General features: G+C 41.0%; 1 protein-coding gene across 2 annotated transcripts in view; it reads right to left on the bottom strand.

Moving 5' to 3' along the window:
• Positions 1 to 14,264, bottom strand: part of arhgap5 (Rho GTPase activating protein 5) — a 76,589-nt gene extending 62,325 nt beyond the window's left edge. The window contains exons 1-3 of one of the 2 annotated variants that reach the window (XM_060829046.1): positions 13,808 to 14,264; positions 8,512 to 12,414; positions 7,414 to 7,549 (exon numbers count right to left, since the gene is read on the bottom strand). In XM_060829046.1, coding sequence (XP_060685029.1) covers positions 7,414 to 7,549; positions 8,512 to 12,240 — 3,865 coding nt within the window. In that variant the 5' untranslated portion in view covers positions 12,241 to 12,414; positions 13,808 to 14,264. Of the gene's footprint in view, positions 1 to 7,413; positions 7,550 to 8,511; positions 12,415 to 13,374; positions 13,420 to 13,807 lie in introns of those variants that run through there. The other variant, XM_060829047.1, reaches the window with a different exon arrangement.
• Positions 14,265 to 14,519: the final 255 nt, after the last annotated feature.

Here is a 14,519-nt window from a genome sequence, read left to right as displayed (position 1 = left end):
GCCCAGAGGTGTTCTCTGAAGCGTTCCGCAAGTAAGCGGCCTGTCTCACCAATATAGAGGAGGCCACATCGGGTGCAGCGGATGCAATAGATGATGTGTGTGGAGGTACAGGTGAACTTGTGGCGGATATGGAAGGATCCCTTGGGGCCTTGGAGGGAAGTGAGTGTGGAGGTGTGGGCGCAAGTTTTACATTTCCTGCGGTTGCAGGGGAAGGTGCCGGGGGTGGAGGTTGGGTTGGTGGGGGGTGTGGATCTGACAAGGGAGTCACGAAGGGAGTGGTCCTTGCGGAACGCTGATAGGGGAGGGGAGGGAAATATATCCTTGGTGGTGGGGTCCGTTTGGAGGTGGCGGAAATGGCGGCGGATGATACGTTGTATGCGCAGGTTGGTGGGGTGGTAGGTGAGAACCAGTGGGGTTCTGTCTTGGTGGCGGTTGGAGGAGCGGGGCTCAAGGGCGGAGGAGCGGGAAGTGGAGGAGATGCGGTGGAGGGCATCGTCGATCACGTCTGGGGGGAATCTGCGGTCCTTGAAGAAGGAGGCCATCTGGGCTGTGCGGTGTTGGAATTGGTCCTCCTGGGAGCAGATGCGGCGGAGACGAAGGAATTGGGAATATGGGATGGCGTTTTTACAGGGGGCAGGGTGGGAGGAGGTGTAGTCCAGGTAGCTGTGGGAGTCAGTCGGTTTATAATAGATGTCTGTGTTGAGTCGGTCGCCCGAGATAGAAATGGAAAGGTCTAGGAAGGGGAGGGAGGAGTCTGAGACAGTCCAGGTGAATTTCAGGTCGGGATGGACGGTGTTAGTAAAGTTGATGAACTGTTCAACCTCCTCGTGGGAGCACGAGGCAGCGCCGATACAGTCATCGATGTAGCGGAGGAAAAGGTGGGGGGTGGTGCCAGTGTAGTTGCGGAAGATGGACTGTTCCACATATCCTACGAAGAGGCAGGCATAGCTGGGGCCCATGCGGGTGCCCATGGCAACTCCTTTAGTTTGGAGGAAGTGGGAGGATTGAAAAGAGAAGTTATTCAGGGTGAGGACCAGTTCAGTCAGTCGAAGGAGGGTGTCAGTGGAAGGGTACTGGTTGGTGCGGCGGGAAAGGAAGAAGCGGAGGGCTTTGAGTTGCGGCGGGAAAGGAAGAAGCGGAGGGCTTTGAGTTGCGGCGGGAAAGGAAGACACCTTCCCCTGCAACCGCAGGAAATGTAAAACTTGCGCCCACACCTCCACACTCACTTCCCTCCAAGGCCCCAAGGGATCCTTCCATATCCACCACAAGTTCACCTGTACCTCCACACACATCATCTATTGCATCCGCTGCACCCGATGTGGCCTCCTCTATATTGGGGAGACAGGCCGCTTACTTGCGGAACGCTTCAGAGAACACCTCTGGGCCGCCCGAACCAACCAACCCAATCACCCCGTGGCTCAACACTTTAACTCCCCCTCCCACTCCACCGAGGACATGCAGGTCCTTGGACTCCTCCACCGGCAGAACACAACTACACGACGGCTGGAGGAGGAGCGCCTCATCTTCCGCCTGGGAACCCTCCAACCACAAGGTATGAATTCAGATTTCTCCAGCTTCCTCATTTCCCCTCCCCCCACCTTGTCTCAGTCGGTTCCCTCAACTCAGCACCGCCCTCCTAACCTGCAATCCTCTTCCTGACCTCTCCGCCCCCACCCCACTCCGGCCTATCACCCTCACCTTGACCTCCTTCCACCTATCCCACCTCCATCGCCCCTCCCCCTAGTCCCTCCTCCCTACCTTTTATCTCAGCCTGCTTGGCTCTCTCTCTCTTATTCCTGATGAAGGGCTTATGCTCGAAACGTCGAATTCTCTATTCCTGAGATGCTGCCTAACCTGCTGTGCTTTGACCAGCAACACATTTGCAGCATATCCCTCTAAACCCAACCTTTCATTAAACCTAAAACTATATACACAAGAAAAACATTAATTAAGCTTTTTCTTAAAACACACTTCCATATATCGAAATCCATCACCTTAAAACTCACCAATTGCAGAGTGGTAGGGTTAAAGTTAATTGCTTGCATGATTGTTGCTAATAGTGTAACTGCATCTCAAGTGGTTCACTATGTGTGAAATGCTTTGAGATGTGATAATACACAAGTGCAAATCACTGAGAAATAAACGTGGTCTATGTTGTTATCCGGTTGCAAATTGTTCATTGCATTGCCTTCCACTACTTATTTCCTATATATTATCTCATGAACATTTGCAGGCTTAAGCTGAGGAATTCATTACCTTAGTGACTTTCAGTTTTCTTGATTCCCGGTTAACTGAGTATTTCTTTGCTGAAAAATTTTAAACTGCTTGCTCCCATTTACAGCTCCTTTTCACTCCTTTATACCCTTTCACCTCTTCGCAGCCACTCTCTTCACTTCTGCAATCCCCTCCCCCCACTCCCCTTTCTCTCCTTTTCAACCTCTCATTCTCTTTTGCTGCCCTCTTCTCCCTTTTGTCACTTGTCCTGCAGGGGTCTCAGCCTACTACCTTCGCCTAGAATATCCCAGGTTGTACAGCAGTAGCAGTGTCTACCAAATTCAAAGTTGCACTGCAGAAATTTAGCAAGGCTCCTTCACCAAAACCTTTGAAACCCACAAATACTACCATCTGTAAGGATAAGGGCACCAAATGGATGGAAATGCCATCACCTACAAACTGCTCTCAAAGTCACTTGCCATCCCGACTTGAAAATATATCACTATTCCTTTACTGCCACTAATCAACATCCAACATCCTAGAATTCTCTCAACAGTGCTGTTGTTGTACCCACACCAAACAGATGTTAGCAGTTCATGACCACCATCTCAGGGGGAATTAGGGTTGGGTCAATAACACTAGCTAGCAAAGCCAAATTATAGAGACAGAATGGATAGTCAAGAGGCAGTCAGGAATAAACAGGTGGACAGTGTCTGAGCCCCATGAATGCATCCCACTCTCCAACCAGTATTCAGTCTTCAATTGAGGGTTGGTTGTGCAGGGAGACACAAGGTTGAGAGGCGCAACAGTGAAAGATGACATGAAAGTAGACATATCTGTGATCATAGACACAGACCATAAGTGACCAGGATGCTGCATTGTCCCCTCCTGCCAGAGTCAACATTATTATTATGAAGACAGACGGGAACAACTAGCAATTGATGATAACATTGGTACTTGCAACATGCATAGAAAAGAAGGTGCCATGCTGCAACCAGCGTTTACAAGGTTAAGTAGGAAATTAGCAAACTTGGATCTCAAAAGTATTCGTCTCCAGATTATTCCCAGCTACTTGTGCAACAGCGAAAAAACAAAAAGGATAATATGAAGCCTGCAGGAAAGCTGGTGCTTCAGAGATTGTTTTAGACTCCTGGAGTACTGGGACTGGCTCTCATGGTAATGGACTATGTATAGGCCAGGACTGAATTCCTTGAACTGTAATTAGGTTTTTTTTGGTGTGTGGGTTATATTTAAACTAATTCAGCAAAGTGGGAACCACAAAGCAATATTGAAGAAACCACTAGGATATTGGGAGAGAAACACAGCATTAGACTGGCATATGATTCGAAATGGCAAATATAATAAATTAGGATTACTGTGCAAGTATGTGAATGAACATAATGTGGTAAATAACACTGGTCCATGACAGGCACAGATTGCCATATGCTCAACAGAGTTAGGAAGGAATAAGCAGAAGACAGTATTCGTTAAAGAGAATGTTGCAGGCTGGAGAGAGGGATAGCAGAATCTATTTAGCTAGCACTTTTTGTAAAAGGTGGGTTCTTTAGGATAGTAGACTATAATTAGTGGGTGAGCAATCAGTACTTGGGCGCCAATGATGTGAATGTGTGGGCCAAATGTAATATATTCATAAAATTAGATAGGATTATTAGTTGCGAGGAGGAATGAGAGATTTCAAGGGGATTTAGACAGGCTCTGTAAGTAGGATAGCAGATAAAGTAGATGGAAGACAACATAGAAAAAGTGTACTTCTCTACTTGGCAGGAACAAAAACGCACAGTAATTCTTGAATGTCAAAGTACTGATGTCCAAAGTGAACTAGGTGATGCCAGTGTGGCAAATGGTTAGGATGGTGAATGCTCTATTGGCCTTCACGCAACAGCATTCAAGCACATGAGTAATGTTAACTTATTTATATTCTCTCTAACCTCGGTGACACTACCTGGAACATTAAGTATAGCTTTTAATCTCATTACCAAGGTAAGATACACTTGCGACAAAGGGGGTACAGAGAGGTTCCTCAGGCTAATTCATGGAATGACAGGATTGTCCTCTGACAGAATAGGGAGATTGGGCCTATATTTAAGAATTAAGAATGAGAGCTGATCTTAATTAAACTTACAAAGTTCTTAATGGAACAGCCAGGGTGTACACTGAAAGGATGTTTCCTTTAGTTGGGGAGTCTAGATACAGGGAACATAGCTTCAAAATTTAGGGCTTATAGATACAGCACACAAGTAGACCCTTCAGTCCAACTGGTCTATACTGACCAGGTTTCGCAAACTAAACAAACTCCATTTGTCTGTGCTTGACTGGAGGTGAAAAGAATTTCCTTCATTCAGAGGATGGCAAATCTTTGCAATTCTCCACCCCAGAAGACTGTGGAAGCTTAGTGATTAAGTACACTCAAGACAGCGACCAATGGATTTTGACATACTGATGACATCAATGGATATGGGACTCCCACAAGAAAATAGCACAGAGATAGATAATTTGACACGATCTAATTGAATAGCAGCGCTGACACAAGGCACTGAATGGCAATTCCTCTTTTTGATTCTCAAGTGTTGGGTCCCTTGCTTTTCCTGATATATATTAACAAGATTGAACTTTGCGCCCAATGCCAACAGTCAATATTTGTGGACACTGCTAAACTAGGAAGCATTGTGAATCATGAGAACCATGTTTTTATGCTCCTATGGTCCAAATAAGGATAATGAGTAGTTCGAATGATACTCTTGTAGTGGTGATGCTTCCATGTATCTGGAGCAAGGAGGTTATGCTTAACTTGAATAAAACATTACTTCAACTGCAGCACTGCATCTAGTGCTGGGCACCACACCTCAGGAAAGAAGTGACAACATCAGAAAGAGTGCAAAAAAAAATACACGAAATCAGTTCCAGGAATAAGGAACTTCAATTATGTGGAAAAGTTGAGACAGTTCTCCTTGGAGAAGAGAAAGGTGACCGAAGATTTTTGAAGATATTCAGAATATTGAGGGTTCTGGGCAAAGTAGATAGGAAAAAACTATTCCCAGTGGCAGAAGAATCAAGAACAGAGTTTAAGGTCACTGGCCAAAAAACCAATGGAGAAAAAGGATAAAGCTGTGAAGATCTGGAATGATGTGAAAGCAGGTTCAGTTAAGGCACATAAGAAGAAATGGGGTTATTTTTTGAAAAGAAAGATGCACTGTTATGGAGAGAAATGAGGAAATGACATCAAGTGTGTTGGTTATTTGGAGGGCCAACACAGACATGATGGGTTAAACAACTTGCTTCTGTGATGTTACAACTCTAATTTCTAGGAATCCTTGAAAATGTTCCATAGAAGACAGAATAATTAGAATTACTTATAAATCTGCAATCATTTAGCACAAAGCAATCACAATAGTCATAATCATTTAATAATTAATCAAGCAAATAGAAACCTGCTGTGCCATGCATCAAATTAACTTGATTTTGAAGAGTAAGAAAAGCTTTCACTGGCATAACACTTGAGCTAATTACATCAGCACAATTATTAACTGGAAAATCATAGTATCGCAAAACTGACAACACAACAATAAGCAAAATCATAATGAACTCCAATACCACAACCTTAACACCACAAGTCAGCTTCCTTCCATCCACGATTGTCACCGTACGCTAAAATGTCTTGGATAATGCTCATTTTATTAAATTAACCAAGAAAAATCAAGGGATAATTTGTTCCACAGTATCAACATCTTGTACTACATCACAGCATAATTTAAAATACAAAAAATCAATTTGAGTGCATCAAAAACAAACAAATAAAAACTTTCCTGACAGCATGAGGATATCTTTTCATTGGAAGTTTTCCATCTATGGACTTTTGACAAGGTGTTTAACGAAGTGCTACAAAATAAATGTCTTAATAAAATTTAAGTTGATAAGATTAAAAGAGCAAAGGGAACACAGCTATAAAAGTTGGCAATGGGACAGAAAGTAGAGAATAATGGCATTGGGTTGTTTTTGAGACTAGAGAGATTTACTATAGTGATACTGAGCTTCAATTATATCGAGAGGTTAGAGAAACTGAGATTGTCATCCTCCAAGTAGCTGCAAAGGGGAGATTAAATACAGAGATGCAAAATTATGAGGAGTGTAAGGAAGAAGAAACTGGTAAGTGGGACAGTAACTAGGAGGGCACAAATTGAATATAACCTGGCAGAGACCAGGAAGCAAATGAGATTTCTTTTCAACACAACTAGTTATAATGATCTGGAATTGTTTGATTGGGCAGCAGAAGCAGATTAGTGTTAAAGGTATTTATTATTTAGAAATACAAATTTTAATATGTGTTTTGATTCCAGTTCTGAGATGTTAAGTTCTTTGTCACAAAAAAGTCAAAGTCATTTGGAACATTGAACTAAATATATAAATCACAAGCTTTCTTGGAAGTTAAGTTAAATGCTTAGAAAACTATCTCTGAAGTTAATTGCTGAACTGTTTAGAGTGTTCAGTTTTATGACAAACACAAAACAACAAGGCCCACTGGCAGCTTGAATTCAGTTCAAGAGAATCTAGTTTCAGTTTAGTAGTTTCATCCAAGCAGAAAATCAGTTTCACAAAATAAAGGCTTTTTGTTAGTTTATTAGATTGCTAGTTTGAATTTCCAAGTTGAGAGAGCTCATAGCAGTTTCCTGGCTATCAAAACCAAAATATGATCCAGGCCCTCAGAACAGCAAAGATGTTTGTGGAGTATCTGTAAAGCACCCAGAAAAGAAGTTGAATCTTCATTTTTCTTGATTATGTAATGATCTTTCTACACTGGCACAAATAGCTTTGTTTATTCCTTTGGTTCAAATACACTCAGTGTTAAAGAACATTGGCAGCCCCAGTGAATATGTTCAGTGACTAACCATCCTGATAACTGAACTGCAAACTAAAACATATGATCTATCAAGCCATGTTTCATTCTAAATACTGACATGCCCAGTTATTACCATCAGCCAAGATCATACCAGATCTTTCAAGGGAAACAGGATATATAGTCAAAAGCAAAAAGTTGAAAAGCTTTCTTACAAAGATTGGGCAATAGTTTAGTAGTATCAATAAGCCAGTAGCTAAAATATCTTCCTTGTGTCCAAACAAGGAATCTAAAATATTTTACAGATATTGTTAGACTTGAATTCAAACGTATTATATAGGTCCTACCTGTAGATTCAATGTACTCCACACATCTTTCAATAAAATGTGGTACAGGATGATCAGGAGTAACCACGTCTTCAAGAGGCACTCCAAAGTAATTGCTGTCCCAATTTCTTCTTGGCGGTAAAGTAGGTTTCTGTCCCTTTGAAGAGTAATAATTATAAAATGACCAAATTGAACATTTCATGTATCATTATAGAAAGTTAAAATATTAAATCAATTACCTTTCTGCACACAGTGCTCAGACGGATCAGAAACAGACAATTAGATACTAAATCATGATTTTACAAACCTTTCATGATTGGCATATTCTGCACAAGTTACCTTTCTTGACAATTTACTGCTTCCTATCACTATGCCTCCCCAGCCCGATGACTGAATTTCCACAAATTAAAATGCCATTTCCCTTCCAGCACATCTGTAAAGCATTGTACTGTATATATTAGTCGTCAGAATGGCATCAACTTTAACTTTTGTAATACAAAGTATTTCTTTGATTTAAAAGTATATGTCAATGAAGCTCAAATTAATTTTCGAAAATACTTCCTTCAAAGGTTTATAGGTATTCCAAATTAGACAGACAGCTAATCAAAGAGAGCCACTGAAAACAAGATACTTGGAAAACTGACATCTGAATCAATGTCACGCAACTTCCTGGGCTTACATCTACAAGCACATGGGGAACAGGGCGAGAGGACAGCAAATGGGACCAGCTGGACCTGAAATTGAAAATAGTCTCCTGATAAATAACTTAATTACACACTCAAGAATGCTAGAGAAACTCAGCAGGCTGAGCAACATCGGAGCAGATACTGCCAGATCTGCTAAGTTTCTTAAGCGTTTTCAATGTTTATTTCACATTTCCAGCATTGCAGTATTTTGCACTTATTTTAGCTCCAGGCCAGGTTTATTTTGCAATTTAGTTACTTTTTGATTAACACCATCAAAATTTCCTTTATAAAACAAGTTAAGTGATGCATAATGATGGGTCAATGCAATTATTATTCAAAACAAAGATTCAGACATCTGAACAATCAGGTCAGACCATTATTTGAAAAACACAATGGCATGCAAATAATACAAACATAAATGAAAAAAACTTACCTTTTTGTTTGGTTTTTGTGACTTTGGTTTTGCTGGCTTCTTGTCTTTTCTATGCCTCCTTAAATCATCAACTTCTGGATCAGATGCAATAGCAGGGTTATCAATGCCTGCTTTCCCACAATTTTCTGGGGACAGTAAAGGATCTTCCTCACTTCCACGATGATTTTTTCCTTTCTTTGGTTTTCGTGAGGAAGAAGGCACGGTTTCATCATCACTAACTTCAAAGCGCTCTCTCCTTCTGTAGTATAGTCTAGCCTTTCTAAAAAGTGTCTTAGATTTGTATTTATATTTTGAAGGCTTCCGTGTTATTGGTGGCTTTGATGATCTATCAATTAATCCATTTTCTTCCTCACCTTGAGAATTATTTCCCCCAATCAAATTTGGCTTTCTTGCAATCTTGGGATTCTTAGAGTCCTGGGGAGTTGAATATATTTCATCATCCACTTTGGGTTTAAATACAGCATCTTTTGGAGCAGAATAATTATCAGATGGATCTAAATCATCCAGATAGCCAAAAGGTCCACGATTGTGTCTCTTTGGATTCTTACCAATAACCTGTTCAATAGTTTTTACAAGATTTGGATCAAGTTTTCTCACATCATGCCTCAAAATAGCAGGTTTAGGTTTAATAGGTGGAGGCACTTTATGGTTATCATGATTAACAACTGGACTGCTATGAACTGGATACTCAGTTCCTTCAAAATCTGGTCGATGTTTGGAACGATCACTTGATGATGGAAGCAACTGTACCTCATCCCCAATAGGGCTATAAGGTGGAGGTGCTTCATTGTCATCTTCAGAATCTGGATAATAATTATAAGCTGGAGAACTTGCCCGAGGAGATAAAGAAAGGTCTTCACTAACATTTGCGGATTCTCTAGTACTATCATATATATACGAATTTTCAATGCTATTTTTCTTCTCAAGAACATCGCTGAAGAATGGCGTAAATACTTCTGTCTGTCGATGATACTGTGATAAAGAATATATAGCAGTGAACTTTGCAGATATCTCAGTTGCTATATGCTCACCCTCCGTCATCAGCTCCTTAATTGCTTCACTTTCAAAAAAGTCAGCTTGACTGTCAGTAACTGCCACAAGCTGAACTGGAATAACATCTTGAACTTCAGCCAAAAATGCACGGAGCATTGCCATGGATGCCTTTCGTTTTGCTGAATAAACTAGGATATATCCATGTACTAACTCATCCTTCCTAACACAAATCGATGAGTGATATGAAAGTATTGTAATCTGAATTCGTTTGCGTTTTTCACCAATAATCTTCTCCAGAAGGAGTGAGTTGTTGTGACCAGGTTGAGTAGCACTACAAAACTGTGATTCCAAAAACGGTGAAAGAATTATGTCAACATTAAACGGATCTCCACACATGGCACACATGACAATTCTCAAGTCAGCTTCTGATGGATCTTTATTGTTGGGCAAGGGACTAACAATATTCAAATTGTGTTTCAATGCATCAAGAAGTCCTCGAAGAGCTTGTTTTATTTGTAATTCATGAAATTTGCGAGTATAGGTTCCAGAAGGTACATCAACAAAAGGACACTGTAATTTATTAGCAAGTTGCTGCCCTTGTAGTTTTAAAATAGGCAAGTTCTTGCAACCAATGTCTCTCTGGTTTGATAATATTAGTGTAAATGGAAGATTGGTTATAATCCTGCCCTTCCTGTTAGGGGGTGTTTCACTTCTTATTCGTTCTATGCAATCTGCCAACCCACTAAATGACTCTGTAGAATTGTAGACACAGAAATATCCATGAGGTTGATTGGTCAATGTTAAGCCAGACATCACAAAAGTGTTAAGATCAATTGGTTGAAGGTCCAGTTCATAAATCTTACCATCCAAAGTGTACTCATCATCGGTACATTGAGCTCGAATCTCATTGGCTAGTTCTTGTGCAAGCCCATCCCGACCCAAGAGAACAAGGTTAAGTTTGTCAATATTGGCACTATCCTGATATGTGTTTGGCCGGTTGTTGTCAAACTCTATCAGATTAGTAGAAAGCAACTGTTCTACTTTAGCGTCCATGCAATTTTGGCTACTTAGACAGGTTTCTTTAGTTGGATGATACACAAATCCTATGTGCTTTAGTAACAGAGATTCCCGATCCGGTGCAAGCTTTTGTAAAGCTCTGTACCTTGGTTCTTCACTCAGAACAGTATTGATTTCACTCATTTTGGGTGTTGCATTAAGATCCAGATCATAAAAAAGTTCAGAGTGTTCAAAAAGCATTTCTTGGAATTCTTCTTTTGCTTTTTCAACTATTTCTTGTTGATGTCTACTATAAACCTCTCGACGGTCAGCATCAGTTATGAATTTAAAAGCTTCATTGTCCATGACAAAGCACAAAACCTCCTCCCAGGGCTTACCAGGTGTAATGAATTGTACCTTTTCAAGATGTTTTTTAAACTTCTCCTTCATTTCAATCCTTCTCCTCTCAGAAATTAAATGTTGCACATGATTGTGGTATACTTTTTCTCCTTCTGATGTACTAAGCAGATCAAAGGGAAGTCTTTTATCATTCATATTATCAATGTGGCCAGTTTCATCCCATGGTGTTTTTTCTAGTACAATAAACCAGAGTGGAAAGTCAGACCTTTGTTCCAAAACACTTTGAGCTTCCGACCAGGTCAAGTGCTCAATTTCTTCAAGCTCGGGAAGCAACGCATTCAGGGCTTTTGGTAATAAAGCTATATATTCTTCCCGTCGCTTTTTAATATGTTCCTGTTTGAGTTGCTCAATGTGCTTAGAAAAAGTATTTTTTGCCTTCTTTGACCCCTCCAAAGTTATGTACTCTTCATAATCAGGGTGGTTTTTCAACTTATTACTCACAGCTTTCCACTCTGAATGATAATCTTTTACTGCCTGAACAATTAACTTTTCAAACTTGTCTGTCGCTGAAGCAACAAGTTGTCTCTGCTGCTTATAAGCATCCAGATATGGAATAATCTTCGGTTTGCCCCGTGTCTTATCCAATAACTGGATTAAGGTAGCAAAACACAAATCCACATTCACATGAAAACGGGCTGACGTTTCCACCACAGGCATATTCTTCTTATTTGTTGCAAAAGCCTGCACCTCCCGTAGGTAGTGATCAACGCATTCATCACATTTTGTTGCTGCTATAACAACAGGTTTTTTTGTTTTAGCCAACTGAGCAACAAGATTATTTACAAACTTAAGCTGATCATCAAATTTCCTATTGCAACCTTTACTTACGTCAATGCATAAGAGGAAGCCATCAATGGTCAGTTTTCCATCTGGCATCTGCTTTTGCTCAAAGTCTTGCTCCAAACCCAACTGATCAGTACAAATATACATCAACTTCTCTGCTGACTGCAATTTTGATGCAGCTGCTCGTTTTATATATAGTTGTAAATTTGTGCTTCGATGAGGCAGAAAAGTTTGGTCATCAATAAATTCAGTCTGTTCAATTATTTGTACTTTATATTCAGTTCCTTCTTCACTTGTGTGATTTACATCACCCCAGAACAGAAAATGGTCATTGTTGACAACACGGCCTCCAAAGTCAATCGTGCTGAGTACTGAGGTATGCTCTGGGTAATAATCATCAGCTTTTGGGTGCACATATCGATTGCACAAACAAGACTTTCCAACACCACTTGTACCTTTCTCCTTCTCTGTTCCAGATAGTCCCACCACACTAATATTATACGTTGGGGGACGCAGTTCTTTGTTTTTTGCCATCATATTTCTCCACTCATCCCATTACATTTCAAGACAGCATTGGAAAGTGCTTCTTATTCTGTAGTGACCCCAGACAAAGTGCATCTGCTCAGGACCCGTCAACTTCAATTCCATCTCATCGAAAATGCATTTGGTCCTCAATTTTATTTTTATCCATAGCTTCTCAAAATTTAATTTCTGTTTAAAACAAACAACACAATTAGCTGAAAAGTGCAAACAATTCAGTAAAATGATGGTGTCAAAGAACAAAGTCATTAGATAAGAACATCTATTCAATGTCAATTGGATAAATAAGTGCATGAAACTTAGCTAATTTCTGCAACAAGCCCTGAACAAACTTTACAGCTAACAACTCGATTGTTCATTTTTTGCATTGCTTCAACGTACATCTGATGTTGCTGTGACATGTGAAAATACAATCCTCTATTCAACTAACAGGTCCAGAGCAGTCAGGCAAAACAAATCCAAATTAACCTTTAAAGACTCAAATAATAAAAAGTATAATAAAGCATTACAATGGAATTTCCATTGCACTTAATAACATTTTAATTACATTATCACTTGTTAGTAAATACTGAAAAGCCCATTTAGGTTTTTATTTGAACGTTCCAAACTTGTGATAACTGAAAATACATAAGCACACAGAGAATAGTTATAGTCAATAATTATCTGAGATAGCCAGACGTCTTGATTTTCCCATTTTTGGGGAGGGAAGCGATTACGAATTCCCTTTTAGTTTTGTACAGATCCAATTTACATGCACTGTAAATTCATCACTTAAATTTTCCCCATTTGTTAGATTCAGATTATGGAACAAACTACCAAAAAAACTATAATACTGGACGAACTAACGAGCCTCAGATTATAAATTACACGGACTGCTGCGGCAATTTCACCGCAGACAAAATATAAAAATTCCATCGGCTTCTCTGTGCATTATTCAACCTAGTGTATAATAATTTATAAAAATACCTTGCATCATTTCACGGGACTAACGATGACAGATTTGACCCGATCAGAATAAGAGATCAAATAAAATCAGAGTGCATAAATGACACTTAACATTTCTCAGATTCGCTTTTCGACCATTTTAAGGAACATGATTTAAAGGCAGCAAAAATAAAAATCTCAATTTACTTAGCACTGGGCATTCCAATGTCATCTCCTGCAGGCATCTTCAACAGGCCTAGCACCCTCCCCCAGGATAAGCAAAAATCCAGAATCCTTCTGCTATATTTTTATGAATCAAATAAACGCGAATTCTAAATCAGTTACATCACCATTTTGCTAGATCTATAATTCTTTAAACTGTTTTAGAACATTTTAATCTGTACAGTTGAAGAACGGATCATACTGCCCTCTCCGCCGCTCCCCACCACCATCACCACTCCTCCAACTGAAAGGGGGAGGGGGGGGAACTATAAAGCAACAGACAAAATCAATGCTTTAAAACAATTGCGACACTGGGAGAGTTGAGAAGGAGGAGGTTGGTTGCCAAGTGTTCCTATTAACCTCCTCACCCCACCCCCAAGCTGACGATCCCTCCATTGTATCCGGAATTTCCCCTTACCCAACATGGTCGCTGCCAGGTTCTCGGCGGCCTGGCCTGGCCTGGCACGGCCCGACTCACTCCTCCACCTCGGCAAACCAGGATTAACAGGGCAGTGATTCGCTCTCACGCTCCCACTGCCGCTTCTTCTCCAATTTATTGTAATTTTTCAACTCTCTCCATCTGAACAATTTCCATTAAAAATAACAGACATACAAGTCTACAGCGGCTCAGCTCGGGGAACCAAGTTTTTCTTAATCTCTCCTCCTTCCTCTTAACTGAGGACAAATCCAAATCCAAATGAGCTGAAATGGCGGATACCGTCGGCACAACTTTTGCTGCTATTTAGGCTACTAAAGCAAACTCGCCCCTGCCGTCCGCTACTCTCTTCTCCGTCCCTGCCCCCTCCGCAAACAACGACACGATACGGGAGCCGGGGCCGCGACGACAGCGTCCCTTCCAACGGCGACCTGGCTCGGCGTCCTGACGCCAGCACGTACCGGGTCGGGCGCGATGACGCAGCGTGAGGGCGCGCGAGCAGCAATGTGACCGTTGCTCCACCCACTTGCGCCGACGGGAGGTGTTGGAGTTTCGCTCAGTGTTAGTATTGGGCACAAGCAAAAAATGTCTGCTACGTGGGAAGGAGAAGGAACAGAAAACCCAACTACAGTATTCTCATTCTGCCGAAGCCAGGGCTTGAGGTCAAGTGGACATAGTGTAGCAGGTTAGCGCA

Source organism: Hemiscyllium ocellatum, chromosome 8 (assembly GCF_020745735.1).
Source record: "Hemiscyllium ocellatum isolate sHemOce1 chromosome 8, sHemOce1.pat.X.cur, whole genome shotgun sequence".
In the NCBI taxonomy this organism is placed as follows: Eukaryota; Metazoa; Chordata; class Chondrichthyes; order Orectolobiformes; family Hemiscylliidae; genus Hemiscyllium; species Hemiscyllium ocellatum.
This window is presented reverse-complemented; position numbering and strand designations above follow the sequence as displayed.